General features: G+C 52.4%; 6 protein-coding genes and 1 non-coding gene across 7 annotated transcripts; 4 read left to right on the top strand and 3 right to left on the bottom strand.

Moving 5' to 3' along the window:
- Positions 1 to 400: 400 nt before the first annotated feature.
- On the top strand, positions 401 to 1444 carry BO72DRAFT_492107 (uncharacterized protein; the record flags this gene model as incomplete). Its single annotated transcript, XM_040948254.1, has 1 exon — positions 401 to 1444. One exon carries the CDS (start codon positions 401 to 403, stop codon positions 1442 to 1444), a length of 1044 nt encoding a protein of 347 aa, XP_040805890.1.
- A 2942-nt stretch (positions 1445 to 4386) lies between these two features.
- Positions 4387 to 5388, top strand: BO72DRAFT_368192 (uncharacterized protein; the record flags this gene model as incomplete). The annotated part of the gene is made up of 1 exon (XM_040940878.1): positions 4387 to 5388. One exon carries the CDS (start codon positions 4387 to 4389, stop codon positions 5386 to 5388), a length of 1002 nt encoding a protein of 333 aa, XP_040805889.1.
- Positions 5389 to 5842: 454 nt separating this feature from the next.
- BO72DRAFT_465241 (FAD-binding oxidoreductase) lies at positions 5843 to 7754 on the bottom strand (the record flags this gene model as incomplete). The annotated part of the gene is made up of 3 exons (XM_040946693.1): positions 5843 to 6769; positions 7025 to 7419; positions 7712 to 7754. The coding sequence occupies 3 exons, from the start codon at positions 7752 to 7754 to the stop codon at positions 5843 to 5845; spliced, it is 1365 nt and encodes a 454-aa protein (XP_040805888.1).
- A 692-nt stretch (positions 7755 to 8446) lies between these two features.
- Positions 8447 to 11395, top strand: BO72DRAFT_514214 (glycoside hydrolase; the record flags this gene model as incomplete). The annotated part of the gene is made up of 9 exons (XM_040949508.1): positions 8447 to 8654; positions 8716 to 8812; positions 8886 to 8992; positions 9050 to 9126; positions 9193 to 9300; positions 9359 to 9606; positions 9694 to 9906; positions 9974 to 10271; positions 10344 to 11395. 9 exons carry the CDS (start codon positions 8447 to 8449, stop codon positions 11358 to 11360), a joined length of 2373 nt encoding a protein of 790 aa, XP_040805887.1. The 3' UTR covers positions 11361 to 11395.
- Positions 11396 to 11533: 138 nt separating this feature from the next.
- BO72DRAFT_514210 (cytochrome P450) lies at positions 11534 to 13196 on the bottom strand. The gene is made up of 2 exons (XM_040949507.1): positions 12142 to 13196; positions 11534 to 12017 (listed from the first exon to the last, which is right to left on the bottom strand). The coding sequence occupies exons 1-2, from the start codon at positions 13153 to 13155 to the stop codon at positions 11685 to 11687; spliced, it is 1347 nt and encodes a 448-aa protein (XP_040805886.1). The 5' UTR covers positions 13156 to 13196; the 3' UTR covers positions 11534 to 11684.
- Positions 13197 to 14424: 1228 nt separating this feature from the next.
- BO72DRAFT_t27 lies at positions 14425 to 14514 on the top strand. Its single transcript has one exon. It is a non-coding gene; the product is annotated as a tRNA-Val (tRNA).
- Positions 14515 to 14996: 482 nt separating this feature from the next.
- BO72DRAFT_420717 (uncharacterized protein) lies at positions 14997 to 16352 on the bottom strand (the record flags this gene model as incomplete). The annotated part of the gene is made up of 2 exons (XM_040942727.1): positions 14997 to 16003; positions 16080 to 16352. The coding sequence occupies 2 exons, from the start codon at positions 16350 to 16352 to the stop codon at positions 15026 to 15028; spliced, it is 1251 nt and encodes a 416-aa protein (XP_040805885.1). The 3' UTR covers positions 14997 to 15025.
- Positions 16353 to 16832: the final 480 nt, after the last annotated feature.

Here is a 16832-nt window from a genome sequence, read left to right as displayed (position 1 = left end):
TGGCAACACAAGGTTCACATGCTGCAACGAAGGGAAAAGGTATCCAAGTTTGAAGTACTAGACTGATAATGGTTGAGCTCTTATCCTGAATCAAGGAGGATTGACAAAGAAAGAAGGGCTAATCAGTTGATGAAGCACACACGACATTGTACATAAATGGAATGAGATCATACCATATATAAGCACGCGAATACCAACAATTGTTGTTGTGCCACACCCTTGACATCTTACAACGCTTGAGTTACGCAGCGCGCGATACATTCATGACTCGTCGAACCTTTTAGCTCTGCACCATGTCTCGCAACGACGATACTGCCTCTGAAAGCGAATGGCAAGACTGCTGCTCAGTTGTTGAAGAGGATATAGACGACAACCTACCCGGATGGGACGAGCTACCAGAATGGCTGCAGGTAAAACCGGGACGTCAAATTACCCAAGAACAAAGACCAGGTCCGAGGATTTGGAAATCGTTCCTCCCCTGGCGGTGGAATTTCCAGAGACAGCGCCTACCAGCCCCGGACTAGAGCAGAGGATATCTTTCCTTCTCCACCAGGCTGGAATACGCTGTGTGCTCTGCGGGGAGACGGCGATGAGCATGATCGGTGTGCCGATAGCGGCCCATCATTCTGCCTGGTCCATACCATACGCCGACCTTGCCCGGGCTTCAAAAGTGCTTCGTGAGGGCGGTTTGCCCGGATGTCCGGCGGACGGACAGCGAGAATGGGAGATGAGGCAGTGTGCTTTACTGGAAGAACCGAGGGAGGGAAAACTCACCTCAAACAAGTACCCCTCCCCGGCGTATCACTTTCATACCGATCATCTCTACCCCCGTCATCGGAAGGATCCCAACCAAAGCCGCGGGGTTCTTCTGTACCCAAAGAAACTGCTCATTTCCGACCACTACCTGGATCCCCCACCCGGGCCCGCTTCCTACCCCCACGATCTGGGTCGTTGGTATGCCGAGGAGGGGCGGCGTAATAGGAACCGAGGCGCCAGAATGTACCTAACCACCGACGACTCCGACCTCCCGGAAATGAGGCTCGGCAGCTTGAACTATCGGGGTCGACAGTCTCCTAACCAATACCCTGTCTACATGCTTGCACCTCACCATCAAGTTGAAAACCTAGCACGGTTGGTTATCCGCGATCGGATCTCGGTAGTACGCGATTGGTGGCTCCAGCAGCTCCTCTTGTGCATGAGATCTCTGCTTGTTGATGATGACGAGGAAGAGGAGAGGGTAGACTCGGGGCTTGCTTTGCCTTTGTGTCACATTGAGTCGACTCCGATCCGAAACTGGCTGGAGGAAATATTGTACGTGAACGAATTGTGTAACGGATTTGACGAACAAGGTCGTTGGAATATGATTGGCTTGAGCAGGGTTTGTCTAGCGATCGAGGGCAGAACCAAGTACCTCATGCGCTTGGGCGGGAGAGGATATGTCTGATTTGTCCGATGGTGGCATTTGCGATAGTGACATTTGCGATAGTGACATTTGCGATAGTGACATTTGCGATAGTGACATTTGCGATAGTGACATTTGCGATAGTGACACTCCCGATAGTGACATTTCCGACAGTAACATATCTGGTAGTGATATCTAGGTTAGTGGAGTGAGTTATTGTTACTGAGCGCAGATGAACTTGTGTTTCATCGTATCAGGCAAAGAATAATAAATGCAGTAAGCTGAATTCGAAACTATTGTCCTTAGAAACGGTCTTAGTAAATAATCGCATACTAGCGAGTGAATGTGTCAAGACCTGGATAATGGATGAACTCAGGCTATGTTAGGCTATTTGAGGGAGGAATTATTAATATGCGTGGCGGGAGGCGAGCAGCCAGTAACTGACTATGAACAGTACAGAAAGATATAACGGTCACTCTACAAAAGCATATTCTGCCAGCAGAACAACAAATATAACATATGTATGAACCCTAATAACCTTAAATAACAGAACTAATACATATATTCTCTCATGAATTTTCCAGGGAACAGTGCAGAGCGGCCATTGCATGTTGCCGTACCGCCTGGCTCTTGAAGGATTCAGGGCCGCCCACAGAATGGGCACGTCATCTGAATGGTGATCGGCTATATTTCGGAACCCAATAGACCTCTTCCATCGACGTGTGCGTTGGGCGAAGCGCAAACTCGCCTCCGGAGTATAAAGCACCATATGCTCTGGCAACAAGAAAAGTTACGCCGACAGTAGCTTCAGGCCCACGTCAAAAACCAACAAGATGTGCTTCACGGATCTACTTCCTCGCCTTGCGGCTGTCTACTTGATCATAATCCTTTCCTACTTTGTCCCTCGATGACTGATGAAGCTCGAGACGTGGGTGTTTGAGCTTAACTCGGCGAGCAATGCTACAGCTGCGATGACGAACATTTTTGAGCGGTTGATGGCGGAATCACAAGTGCGATAACATCTAGATCATTATGATAAGGGGAAGTCTTCCGTTTATTTTGTTGACGGAGCAGAAATGCTGAAGTAGCTCAACTTGCATCTTACCGAGAGCGATCCCTATTCAAAAGAGTCTCCCATTACCAGTGTTCTGGGAAAACCTTTGAAAAATACAAAAGGTTTTACACAATGACGCTTCCGGAAGCATAGAGCTAGATTGTCAACGTTACGAGTCCTGCATTTTCCTGGTCCATCCATTGTAAGGATTTTGGCATGGGCAAATAGACCGCCTTTGCGTTGCGCGTGGTGCGGTGGCTCGGGAATGCGATGAACGGGGTTGGATCAAGGCAAAAGCCTTCTGTCAAAAGCAGGAGGCGCGTGAAATCTAGAGCCCTCAACAGTGCTATAGATACTCTTACACCGCATACCGTGTGCAGGCAGTGGGAAGTGCCAGACTATTACAAAGAGAGAGTGGCTTAAGATAAACTACGCATTCATCTCTTCGGTATAGACACGGTAAGTCTGGCTTGCTCAGAGACCTTATCCCATTATCCCTTAGAGCCTGCTAGTACCACGCACAGAGTTCCACTCTTACAAAGAGAAGCACGATGGTAGATTGCACAGGGTCTATGTCTCCGAGCTCCTGCATGCAGCGTCTCATTCCACCGCCTGTTCGGCAAGTCGTCTCTCGAGACAAATGGTGGCCAACGATAAATTAACTAAGGCATGACGGGCCACCACGCGCACGATTGCAAGATATGTCAAGCTTGAGGCATCAATAATTGCCTCTGGCTGTAGAGCTTAGGAAATATCTCATCCTGTAGATATCACAGAGCAGTCGTGATGAGGTGCCGGAGACACAAGACGCAGAGAAGGTATTATGCCTGTCAGCTGGGGAGCTTTACATCTTTGTTCACCGTGAATCCTTTGTGTATAAACTGTATTGTTACCTTTCCCCTCCTCAGACATTTTGTGATCGTGTCTGTGAATCCATGGCGCGTCATTCGCCTTAGTGAAGTCGTATGACCGAGTTGGGTACCTTATCAATATTGGCTGCATGAGAACCTGCTTCTTTCGAAAGGAGAGAAAGATTTGGCGGCGTGATGTCTCTTGGTTTGTGCTCGAGTTCATCTGGGCAGAGCTTTGGCTTGTCGCGAATATGAATGAGAAAATTGTTAGATCCTTGAGGACTTGCAATATTAGTTGAAAGTTTTAGTAAGGAAGAACGGATGACTCTTGTTAGAACATTTCACATGGTTGAATAATTAAAACCATAGTGTCGAAAGTCTGACAGCCCGCCGTGGGATTTCTTCCTGGGCTGGAGCATAATGAACAGGAAACCGATACACCCCAAGTAGGGTTATTGACTGTCTGGAGAGCTTGGGCCCCCAAGCTCAGGAGGCCGCAATGCTGTCTAGACTCGAGAACTTGAAACATCTAAATTCTAGGCCACGTAGCTGGCTGGATTGTTCTTGTTGTTGGGTTTGAAACAAGTCCTAGATAAGCTAACGGGCGGGAGCATTGAGCGCGGAAGGGAAAACAAGACGCGCGTGCAACAGGCACCTCTGCCCTGGAATTCCTTATTCTTTCAGCGCAGAAAGTGCTGACGAAACTTCTAAGAACGGCCAATTTTGCGCAAGGATATCCAGTTTTCGGCAATCAAATCCGAGCAAACCAACCGCACCGAGCGATTTTGCGGATGTCGGGTTTACTCCACCTCGGCGCGGCAAATCCGTCCGCTTTTGGCCTTAGCGCCTGGCTGTAACCCTACCTAAACCGGGGCGAGAGATGGAGCCGGGCGGCAGGGGCCGCGTCATAGTCATGAGTTGATCGAATCTAATCTGTCTATTAGGTATAGTAGGTATCACATTGCTCTTTCTCCTTTTCCTCGAGCGAGCCTTATAAAAGTTGCCAATGGCCGCAGGATCATTTGGCTCAGAAGTGTCCATCTAGCTCATCAAGGAATTGCTTCTTCTCTGCATTCATCATGCGTCCATCTATCGCCCTAGCTTCGTCCCTGGCAGCAACCGCCACTGCGGCCCAGCTGCCAGTGCGCACCGTCTTCCAATTCGCCTCCAACGACACCTGGCTCGAGAACCTGGCCACCCGCTCCAACGGCGTTGTCCTAGCTACGGAGATCGGCCCTCCCGCGAGCCTGCTAGCGGTCAATCCCCAGACGAACCCCCCTCAGACAAAGGTGATCCACACCTTCGACTCCGTGCTAGGTCTGTCGGGGATCGCCGAGGGCGCCCACGACGTCTTCTACATCGCCGGCGCCAACACGACCTCCGACAACATCAGCGACCCGCCCAAGAACGCCACGCACGTGTGGAAGGTCGACTTCACCCAGAACAGCAACAGCCCCAGGATCTCGCTGCTGTGCCGCCCCACCGCGCCCACGGGCTTCAACGGCCTGGCCGCCTTCAACGAGACCATCCTCCTGGCGACTGCCAGCTACCAGGACGCGATCTTCGCCATCGACACGACGACCGGCGCCACCTGGAAGGCCATCTCCCAGGAGTCGTTGATGTCGTCCATCAACGGCATCAAGGTCGCGGAGGACTTTGTGTACTGGACGGCTGGCGGGGCCCTGTACCGCGCGGAGCTGTTCTCCAACGTCACGGCTGGAACCGGCCAATTGATCTACCAAGGGAGTCAGTTTGATGACTTCGCCATCGCGCCCGCTGGGTTCGCGCTCAATGCTACCTATGGCAGTGAGTATCGGTTTGCTTACCTGGCCACTGCGACGGAGAATACCATTCAGCAGGTGATTTTTACGAAGGACGGGGTGGCCGTGGGCAGTGAGATTATCGCGGGTGCTGAGGACTCGACGGAGGTCGCGGAGCCGACGGGGGTGTTCTTTGGGCGTGGAGAGGGAGAGGAGAACACTATCTTTGTCACGACGGGCGGGGCTAGCGCGGTCAATATCGATGTCGATGGTGTGGAGACGGCGGTTGGGGCTCAGCTGCTTGAGATTCAGCTGAAGTGAGTGGGCCTGCAAGGGTTGGGCTACTATGTACCCTCCAAACACTATTCTACATCTTGTGTAATAGCTCGCTAGGCCTGAAGATGAGCATTAATCAAGAGAACTTCCAGGAGTCCAGACCGACATTACTCGCGATTTGGGTAAGCAGTGATCTGAAGATTCGCTTGCGTGCAATAACCTGTTTCCTTTTCTGCAAGGGGCTGTGGAACCACGGGGCTGTACCCGCAATGCACGTGCGCGAGGGTTGCAAGAATTGTTCCAAAGGAGAGGGAACTGGAATATCAAATGGAGGTAGGATGAAATATCCAGAGCAATACTGGTAAAAAAAAAAAAAAAAGGAGCCCCGGTATTAGGCTTGTTGCATCTAGGCAAAAGATATCCCGATAGCAGCTCGACAAATCCTATAGTATAACCAAGAGAACAGCCGCCTTCCCCCTCATCTCACAGCGAGTCCCTCTCACCAGCCAACCCGTCCGTCAAGCTTAAAATACCCCGGTGTCTGCGTCTGGAAAAAGCCCTCCGGATCGTAGGTGCTAGCCACCTTGCGCAGGCGATCAAGATTCTTGGGGCCATAGCTCTCCAGCACGTTCTGGAACTCACTTGCATACGGCATGTACAGATACTCGACGTTGAGGGCGCGCTCCCTCGCATAATGCTTGACGCGGGTGAACAGATTCTGATTGGCCTGCAGGATCTTCAGGTCGTCACCCGCCTGCTGCCATCGGAAGGCCGGGTTCAGGATTATGAGCGGCTGGTCACCGCCGGCGATGGGGAGGGCATTGCCTCCTTTCCTGGTCATGGCGTGGAGAGTGTTGTTGGCAAAGACCTGCATGATGCAGCGGGCCTCGAGACCGTCGAGCGGGCCGAGGGCGGCGGTCTCCTCTTCGAAAACCTGGTGGATGAAGTGCGCGAGCGGCCCGTCGAGGAGGTACGTGGCGGTCCAATATGTCTGGCGCAGTCCGTCGGGCTGGCCACGGTAATTGGACTCTGCCAGCTGCGACTGGCGCGTGACGGCGATGGTGTCGGATGTGTAGGGCACCTGGGTCAGATTCGTGTTGGAGAGCATATTGCTCGGCTCGGGGTTGACATTGAAGAGATCGACCGTCGCGGTGTACTCGCCGTCTCGGTAGTAGAGGGTGGTGATCTGGGAGGCCGAGGGCTGGTAAGGGGAGAGGAATCCCGACTCGACATAGAAATCAATGAGACTGGGAATCCATTGCTTCGTATAGTTTCGTGTGCCGCCCCACATCAAGTCGTGAGGGATCGCGTACATATCGAAGTGAGTGACGATTGCGAAATTGCTGCCTCCCCCTCTCAGTGCCCAGTAGAGGTCGGGCTGGGATTCTCGGTTGACGTCGAGGATAGAACCATTTCCGAGGACAGCCTATATGTTGGCGACGAAAGGATTAGATTCACTCTCAACGACAGGCTTGATAAGTCATCTGGTTCCTTTTTCTATTGTTCTTCTTGGATAGGAAAATACCCGATAGTTTGCCACGTTATCACAGGCGAGGCCATACAAGCCAGAGAAAAAAGTGATTCCACCTATTTTGTTCGCTCAATCAGAAGGCATTGCTTGCAGATGCGGTGAGGAGGATGAGAGCGACGCACCTCCAAGAGTAAATCCTCCGACTCCCACGGACCCTGTCCGGCCGCCGGGAACGGTCAAGTTGACTTTTTCCAGCTCGTTGTACACATTCAACCAGCGGGTCCCTGCGCCAACCAGCACGGTCTTCCTGTCCGATGACACAATAACCTGGTCAAAGTGTCGGAGAACAATGGTAATGCCCTTGGCCGTGTTGGATGCCCCGGCAAATGATGCATGGCCTCCGCCTTTGACGGCAATGGGACAAAGTGGGTGTTCTCTCGCACGGGCCACGGCGTACGATAGCTGAGCTTCATCGAAGGGTCGATAGAAACAGGCAGGGCTCAGCTCGGATTGTTGACGGGAGAAATAATCATTCTGTTCGGCCGCGAATTCATCCTCTCCCGGCCACGCAGTGGTATTTGATATGTGCCGGCGAGGTTTTGACACTATCTCTGTCTGAGAACCTGTCTGTGACCCACCAAGCTCATCCAATCCCAATCCAGCATAGGACGTACCAAAGAGAAACATTCACTTGTGGCATCCTGGAGCCGGGTTATATTCTGCTCTCTTTCTGTTGCCAGACGAGCTGGGTGCCACTCAGAGGTTCTTGCGGTAAATGGTGGTTTCAGGCAGCTTGCTAATACAGCAATGCCAACAATCCAAGACAGCTCATGACACAACCTCATTTGGTCTGATTTGCGTATCAATGAGGTATTGCGAGATATCAGGTCAACTGACTACGTGGACACGGTCTCGTTATTCCCGCAAGATGCATCTCCATTTTATATATTCGTCCGCTCTGAACATGGGTTTATCCAGAGCTCTGAGGCAACGGCGGTGAGTGGAAGATACTACCCAATGACTCAAAGGCAAGCGATCAGTTGGGTTCACTGAATAGATCGATTCAGCTAAGGCTGAAGAAAAAAGAAGAAAAGGGTTGTGGCGTGAATCTTTTGACCCGCCGAGCCCCTTGCATTGCTATCTAGAGTGTAACAAAGGGTCGGGACCTTGTCGCGAACCAGGCTCGTTGTAGTCACATTCCTGCGGTTATGCGCCTATAAAACCAGGAAACCTTTAAATCCCTTGCTTTAGATCTCTCTAGAGATTCAGTTTAAGTTCAGAGTATCCTTCCTTGACCTTGATCCGGGGCCTTCTGAACGCAACGGTGGGATAGGGAAAATACCTCATTCTCACACCCTGGTCGTCGAAGGTCATCTAAACCGGCAGCATTGAAGTAAGGATTAGACACAACTCTGCCAGAACCCTGCTATTTTCCAGCAGACCTATCTTATTGGATTCAAGGTTCAAGATAGAAAATGCATTCTTGCCTCAAATCGCTGACCGTTTTCGTTACATGATAAGGGCGACTTCTCCTGCGGCTGCTAGCTCACACCACTTCCTCACGATTCTACGATCGAGATCTCTTTGATTGATTCCTGAGCTCAGTTATTCCATAAGATGAGAATGAGGTTCATGCTACTAGCCCTGGGGACATTGGTCGTCAGTGGCGTGGCCCAAGCAAGAACCGCAACGTCTGCCAGCGGATCTCCTCCGCGAGATCCCCCTATCGTCAATCCCACACGAGCGCCATACCAGGACCCGAACCTGGAGACCGTTCTTCGAGTGGAGGATCTCCTCTCTCGGATGCCAATGAGGGAGAAGATGGCTCAGCTCATGCAAGGTCATCTCGACGACACTCCTACCTTCGCCCCGAGAAGGATTAGGACTAATAATTTGCATAGGAGAACTGGACCGTTTTGTTGATTTTGATACCGGTTATGTCAATGAGACAGCCATGAAGGATCACATGTTCTATCATTCCAGCATGCTGCGGGGCTCGTAAGCGTCCGAATATCCCGCGTTCATTGTCGTTTCTCCTCATGCTGAGCGAAATACTGCCCCCCTCAGTCAGCTATCCACGCTCTACACTTGACTTGGCCTACCGTGGGGCCCAGGCGCTGCAGGGCTGGATCATGAACGACACAAGTCTGTCTCTTCCAGCGATCGTGCAATGCGAAGGTACCCCTCGTTGCCCCTTGTCCCGTGTCTCTGTCTGATGAGTTGGCTTGATTGTAGGGCTTCATGGACTGGGACTTCCGAATACTACTATATTCACGTCTCCCATTGGACTGGGGGCATCCTGGAACATTGAGGTACTACTACCCCATTCAGAGCTTCCTACATCTCATCAGACTTTAGTTGACAGCTGAACCGCATAGTTAATGGAGCGGGTCGCTGAAACAATTGGTAAAGAGGCCCGCGCCTTGGGCATCACGCAAGTCTTTGCGCCCTCATTGGACCTTGCCCGAGACCCAAGACATGGAAGAGTAGGTTTGCTTCATGCAACAACAATATTGTCTACGCTGCTGAATCTGAGCTACCCAGGTTGAAGAATCATATTCGGAAGACCCATACCTAGCCGGAGAAATTGGAGCGGCGTTTGTGCGCGGTCTCTGGAAGTCCAAGGTTGCCTCCACTATCAAGCATCTGGCAGGCTATGGGAATCCAGAGCAGGGAATTTACAACGGGCCCGTCCATGGCGGGCCGCGGGAGCTCCATACCACGTATCTCCCACCGTTCCAGCGGGCGTTGCAGGAGACCGGTGCTTTCGCCGTCATGAGCTCATATAATTCGTACTCATATCCCCTTTCCTTGTCTTCCCTTCCCACTGGCGGGGTGCTGTTCCGATGAAGAGAATATTCTGATACCCATGATGACAGATACGACGGTATCCCGTCCGTCAGTAACCGGTACCTACTCACGGAGGTGCTGCGCGAGCAATGGGACTTCCAATACTTCACCACCTCGGACTACGGGGGGCCGGATCGACTCTGTGAGACTTTCAAGATGTGCCACAGCGACCCCGTAGACAAGGAAGCAGTGACCATGATGGTCCTGCCAGCTGGTGGGGACACTGAAGGCGGGGGCTCATTGTGGGCAAATCCCCTCCTGCCATCCCCAACGATGTGAGGGCGTCGCGTTCCTGATGTGCATGGACAGCAATTTCGACGTGGTGCCCGACCTCGTTTCAAACGGGACTTTGTCTCCCTCCATTGTCGATGAAGCAGTGCGACGTGTGCTAAGGGCGAAGTTCGACATGGGTCTCTTTGAAGATCCTTTCCCCGCAGCACCGCCGTCGGATTGGCGCGCGCTCATCCGCACGCCCGAGGCGCTCGATCTCGCCACGGAGATGGACCGCGAGTCGATTGTACTTCTACACAACCCGGGAGACATCCTGCCTCTGGCCCAGAAGTCGCAGAAACTGGCAGTCATTGGGCCTTTCGCCGACACCCTGAATGTAAGTCGTTCCCATCCCGATCGCGCCTACCTCCGCTCCACAGAGCTGATACCCACCCCTTCCCCCTCGTAGTACGGAGACTACATCGCGTACCGACCGGGCGGCGTCACACCCAGGCAAGGAATCCAGAACCTGGCCACTAAGTACGGAGGCGAGATTGTGTACGCTCTGGGATGTGAAGCCTGGAGCAACGACGAGTCTCTCATCGGCGAAGCCGTGCAGCAAGCGCAGGCCGCCGACGTGGCCGTTGTTGTCGTGGGCACCTGGACCCAGGACCTCGAGGGCCAGGAAAAGGGCTTGAACGCCACGACCGGCGAAGGCTACGACACGAATGACCTGCGGCTGGTGGGCGCCCAACGCGCCCTGGTCCAACAGATCATCGACACGGGGAAGCCGACCGTCGTGGTTTTCTCTTCCGGCAAGCCCATCACCGAGCCCTGGCTCTCCTCCAACACGACCGCCACCGCTCTCATTCAGCAATTCTACCCCTCGCCGAACGGCGGCGTCGCGCTGGCGGATGTGCTGTTCGGGAACCATAACCCCAGCGGACGCCTGCCCGTCAGCTTTCCACGCGACGTGGGCAGTCTCCCCGTGGCCTACGACTGCCTGGACTCCGGGCGCGAGATCCGATCCCCCGGCGCGCGCCATGCCAATGGGAGTCTCGAGTTTGGCCACGACTATGTGCTCGATACGCCGGATGTGTGGTTCGGGTTCGGGCATGGGGAGAGTTACTCGACATTCGAGTATAGTGATATTCAGGTTGTCCCAAAGGCTCCGCGGGCGTCAGACAATGTGACGGTCGCAGTGAATGTGAGAAACACGAGTGATCGGGACGGGAAAGAGGTCGTGCAGTTATATGTGGTTGATTCGCTTTCTTCGGTCGTCACGCCGAACAAGCAGCTCAAGGGGTTTCAGAAGGTCTTTATCCGGGCTGGTGAGACTGCTACAATCAGCTTAGAGGTTCGTGTTAGCAGTCTCGGACTGTGGGACGCGGGGATGCGATACGTGGTCGAGCCCGGTGAGTTCATTGCACACGTCGGTCGCAGCTCGACGGATTTGAGGGGGAATGTGTCTTTCTTCGTGGTCTGAGATAGTTTTCGAAGCGGGGTGCCTCTAAATTTGTCTTTCAATGAATCTTTAGTATTGCAATTGCAGCCGTATCGGTGAGGAGATCGACAGAACTCCGTGCTTATTTGATTCATGCCAAGCCCGTAAGTAGCCGGTATATTCTCTATATGTATTAACAAACAAAGCCCCCTTTCCCGCTCTCTCAACCATAATAGTCAGCACGAACTGCCAACGTGGGATATCCCTTCCCCAACTTATCCCAATCGTGTAATATTTAAACAGCCGAGCGTGATATCACCTTTGCCGCAAGATGATGAGGAATCAACCTCGGCCAAAACACGTCGGTCACTCCCTGGCTGCTCCGAATCGAGTCAGTCGTAAGGGCAGAGGTGGAACTTCCCAGACCATGCTGCTTCGCCACGAACTGATGTCGAAGTCCGGTTCTTCCAGCTGCCAGTCAAACGCCCACAGCATCCTGGCCAGAACATGGGTCATCTCCATCTCGGCCAGCTGCCGGCCCGGGCAGCTCTGCCGACCCAGCAGGAACGGATGTACTGCACTTTTATCATCTAAGCTGTATTCCGAGCTATCGAGCCAACGTTCGGGATGGAACTCGTGTGGGCCCCGAAAGAACCGAGAGTATCTTCCGCTGCAGTATTGGGGGGCTCGAATGATTGTCTAATCTTGTAGTCAGTCGGGTTCAATAAGCACACTGTTACATATTTCAACTTAAAAAGGCAGGGGGCTCACTGACACCTTGTGGAAGACAATAACGGTCGATGGTGACAAAGTCATCAAGCACCCTTCTCGGCCCTGAAGTGGGCTGGGCGGGACACAGCCGGAAGGCTTCCATGATGACCGCGTTTAGATAGGGCAGGTTCGTGACTTCAGGGTGGGCGATGTCCTCCTCCCGCGCAAACGCCGCCCGCACCTCCTCCCTCGCGCGATCCTCGCACTGTCTATGCACCGCCAGGAAGGCTGTGGCGGCCAAGACAGTAGAATGAACAGTCACACTACCGGCGACAGCCAGCACCATCAGGTTGGCGTTCATCTCCGTCGGGGAAAGGATCTTGCGCTGGCGCATGAGGCAGAACACGCTCTCCCCTGCATCTTTGCTATTGCGGCTACTGCTCTCACACTTCGCCTGTATGACCTGGCGGGGATAGTCGCGAAAGCGCTTGGGGATCATCGCCCAGATCAGCTTCTGCAGCAGAGGAGAAACGCCAACCAGGCGAAAGTAGGTCCCGAGGCTCATGAATTCCATCGCCGCGAGCCATGGATGCGTTCTCATGTCCTCCAAGCAGCCAAAAGGCTCCCTCCAAATCAAATCGCCGGCCAGGTCGAACGTTAGCCAGCTGTATAGCTTGGTCATATCCACTCGACCCTCACCACCGCCTCCCACCACGGCCGCGTCGAGTCGTTCCCGAAAGACCGACGCGTTGCGGCGAATGACCCCATCATGCGTCGACAAAGCCGGGCCAGTGACTGCTTGGTATATCGCTTTGCGGAACCGTCGGTGATCGGACTCATGCTCATAGTTGGCGATGTCTTGTTCGCCTTCGATGAATCGCGCGAAGCGTTGAGGGTCCCGCCCAATGGCCTCCGCGCCGTAGATCTGTTGCTGGGCCGTGTCGCTGATGAAAGAGACTTGGTTGGGGGCGGTTCGGACCACGGGGCCGTACTGCTCGTGGAGCTGGAGTAGGGTGACGTGGCTCATGCCACTGATCCAGCTGATGAGCCAGGGGATTGGAGTGATGCGGTGGAGGAGGGGACCCGGTATCTTTCTTAGTGGATGCCAGATGGCATTGTAGACCATTCTTGCGGTCGTATACACCACTAGCTGATGATGTGAATGAGACACTCCGTTCGAAAGTATCAAAAGGAGACTTACTAACCAGGATCACGGCCACGGGGCCAGCTGTTGTGAAGATTAGCATGTTTACTGCCGTTTCTGGATGTCGCTGCGGGAATAATGACTCCAGGTGACGCAGCTACCTGATGGTAATAGTAGGTCTGCTAGCCGTATTTATACTGTGGTTTTAAACGTAGAGTCGGACGTAGAGAGACCTTATGTCATAAAGCAGGAATTTTGGTAGAAAAATGTCCATGCATACTCTGCAACTATGCAAAGCGTGTTAGCAATTACAGCAGCGTACCAGGACCGGCAAGCCAGCCACATACAATCGACATGGGTGGTAGTGTACCAACGCCAGATGCCCGTACCGTGTTCGAAAGAACGGATGCATCCCTACGTTTGGGGTTGTCAGCCGCATTCTTTTTATTGGAATCACCCTATCAGAATTACGGCGTCGGGCCTTGTTTCGGATTTGAGGTTACTAGCTGACGTTGCTTGTAAGACACCATATCCGGCTGGGTTGTCTGGAAGTATAATCACTCTACGGAGTTCGCCTGCATTCTATCATGCCAACAGGGATTGTTTTCAGCAGTCAGGTTTCCGGGCCGTCAGATGAGCGTTTGATCCATGTAAAATAACATCATCCAATCCATCCTAGTTGCAAGATCCAGATTTCCATTGTTACATGTGATGAACAATGCTATCAGCTCAAGCTATCTAGTATCATGTGCGAACACGAGGTTTCCATGGACAAAGTGTACGTTTACAAGAATGTTCAAATTTAGAAGATTGGACGGGACGGGACTTCGAATCGAGTCTAAACATAAGTAGATGCGAGTGCTTCTTTTAAAAGAATGAAACAAAGAAAAAAAATTCTCTGCTGTTTTTTTTTTGACTTGGTACTGCAACTGAACTTGGGTCGCTTGGTACAAAAAGCCGACGGCAATTAAGGTGTAATGAGGATATAATTACATCGCCGTGTCATGGTCGAGTTTGTGGACTCGAGCGCGATGGAAAACAGAAGCCGAATCGGCACAGTCTAGAGAAGCACCTGATAATTGATCGCCATAGCATGCACCGGAAGACTAAGCAGAGAGGATAGAAACCATCGATTGGTGGTTCACCTTGAACAGCAGATGAATATAGGGGGTAGGTGCGGAGGGGCTGCAACCAGAAATTGAGCCTGGCGCTGGTCATATACCTAACACGGCGAGAAGACCTGTAATATCAGCTCGACTGGCCCAGTGGTTAAGGCGTCTGTCTTACATTGCCCTGCAATAAAAACACAGAAGGTCCTCGGTTCGATCCCGAGGTTGAGCACATGGTTTTTCTGCCGCATCCTTTTTTTGCCCCACATATGCACCTCCTGCCGCAATCCGTGCCCTAGGAGAAGGGCCCTACCGTTTCCTCATCCTCATCTCGATTATGTCGATGCTCAGTGGAACTCTCCAGCACATGTTGTCTGAAAGGTCCCGTGCAAGAACAAGCCGTACTCAATCCACCTTGTACCTCATCCCCTACACAGCAGGTGTAATTATGACTGAGCTCTCATTTTCATATAAGTTTTTTTTTCCTGCAAAAACACAGTTCCAGTATTACTCCGGATTCCATCAAAGACAAGAACGAGATACGACAGTTTCGAGATCTATATGAGCACCTACTGCAGCCGTGTAGCTGCTCACGAATGCGCAACATGGCCTAACCATTCCAGCGCTGCTGACCCAAGCGATCTAGGCCTTTCTCACCCAGACCTGCCCCAGAGCCGAGGAACAAAACCCCAATAACCCCGAAATTCTGCTGGACCCCTGCCCCTGCAAAGAAAATCGAGGTCTTACCTACGGCCGCGGGAGGTGAGCTTATCATAGAGCCCCGCACATCGTTTGTTTGCCTGCCGGATGATCTCGTCCCTGTATTCTTTAGCCAGGTCTCTGCTATTCCGATAAGCGTCCCGCCCTTCTCGATAGGATTCTGGACTGCTGATCAGCGAGTAGTGCCCGATCTGTGTCATCACATAGTCAGTGGGACGGTCGGGGCTCCGAGACCTGGTCGGGTGCGTCGTGTAGATCCTCAGTGTTCCAGCACGATAAGTCAACATGATAGTGTAGGCCTTGTCGTCATATCCGCTGTCGCCCACACCCCCGAATAGCCGGAGGGAATGCATGGCGCGCGCCCCCAGCGCACCATCATAGCACGCCTGGCGCGTGGCTGCCCGGCGCGTTCCATGATGGCCCTTGGCCTCGATGAAGATGTTCGGGGCCACTGGACGATTGCTCTGGTTTGACGGGCGAATCTGATTGTGCAGCTGCTCCTGGATGGCGGGCGCGAGCTGATTGGGTCGTGCGCCGTGGTAGAGATCAGGCTTCGCACTGGCGAGCGTGCCGTCGGTCAAGGGGGCCATGTTCCTGAATGGGTGCCCGCCCGCAACCTGGGACCGAGCCCGGTGCTTGCCCTCAAGAACTGCCAACACCTCTGTGATGACAGCCTGCTTGTCAGCAGCGTCGTGATTGAGCTCGAGGAAATCCTCGTACTCCTGATCGAGAGTCGTGCTTTCGGGTAATGCTGACGAGGGGCGAGGGGCCTGCATTCTTCTTCTAATTTGCGCAAGGTTCTTCGCTTTTGGTGGTCTGCTACCATCTGGATATCTGAATAATGGCATATAGATACCATTTTGGAGTAGATGATTCTCGAAATGCGGGTCATAGACTGTGGTGTTTCCAATCGAAGTCTGAGTGGATATCGTATTTGGGCGTCTTAAGTCTGAGCTGGTAGGAACTACAGAGTATTGAATAAAGTCGGGTGGTAGGGGATGCTGAGCGCAATATTATTTAGTATATACCTACTTTAGGTATAGGTATGAAGGTATACCGAGCAGATGAGCAACTTACATGCCTAAGATCCGATAGATCCGGACCTCCGCAGCGGGAAAGTCTTCTGATCTCTTGTAAACAAGTAGCGGGGCAACTACGCAAAAAGTCAGGGGCAAAGGTGTAGGATTTGGTAAAGAAAGTCCGGCTTGAGGATAGAGATAGAATTCGTCGGTTATTTTCTCTCAAAGCGCTCTTGGTCAACCACAGCTTGGTGAGTTTATCCCAGAACTGTGGAGGGGGGTGATAAACACGGCGCTTCCGTCTGGGATGCTGGCGCGAAGGAGACGACATATAGTGGATATTCATGGAAGAAGAGATAGAAGGAGGTGACGAGGTGATGTAGGGAGTAAAAAAAGCGGAACAATTGTTTTGAAAAGTTCTCTTATATGATATCCAAAACAAAGAGATCATGGGGAGAAAAGCATGGGTCGGCCTGCCCTTTTTTAGAACAAAGAGACTGGCATCTAACTCACACATAGTTTACGCTTACTGCTCACTCGGGAACAATACTGCCATCCTGACATCCATTCTTAACATCGTCAAGTGGTAATAGCAATTGAAAATGATTGTACACGAGAGCATCGCATCATGCGGCCAGGAATGTTGAAGTCCGGCGAGGTGGTAAACGAGCGAGGGGTGGGGAAAGCAGCGGGGCGCCGACAGATTTAGTTACTAACATGCTTCTGAGGCTGAGAGCACGAAATCGCAAGAGCTTAGAAGGCTAGTATGATAAAACAAAAATGGTCAGAGCTGGGTGGTGAATCTTTCAAA

Source organism: Aspergillus fijiensis (genome assembly GCF_003184825.1).
Source record: "Aspergillus fijiensis CBS 313.89 unplaced genomic scaffold BO72scaffold_4, whole genome shotgun sequence".
Lineage (NCBI taxonomy): Eukaryota > Fungi > Ascomycota > Eurotiomycetes > Eurotiales > Aspergillaceae > Aspergillus > Aspergillus fijiensis.
The sequence above is the reverse complement of the archived record's forward strand: the minus strand, read 5'-3'. Positions and strand labels throughout refer to the sequence as shown.

Bases quoted from the DNA above. Each gene is read 5' to 3' on its own strand.
- BO72DRAFT_514210 (XM_040949507.1), bottom strand. From the start codon at position 13,155: ATGGTCTACAATGCCATCTGGCATCCACTAAGAAAGATACCGGGTCCC. The intron at 12,018-12,141 runs GTGCTTGATGAC...CTACAAGATTAG, and splicing joins CCACTTCAGGGCCGAGAAGG to ACAATCATTCGAGCCCCCCA.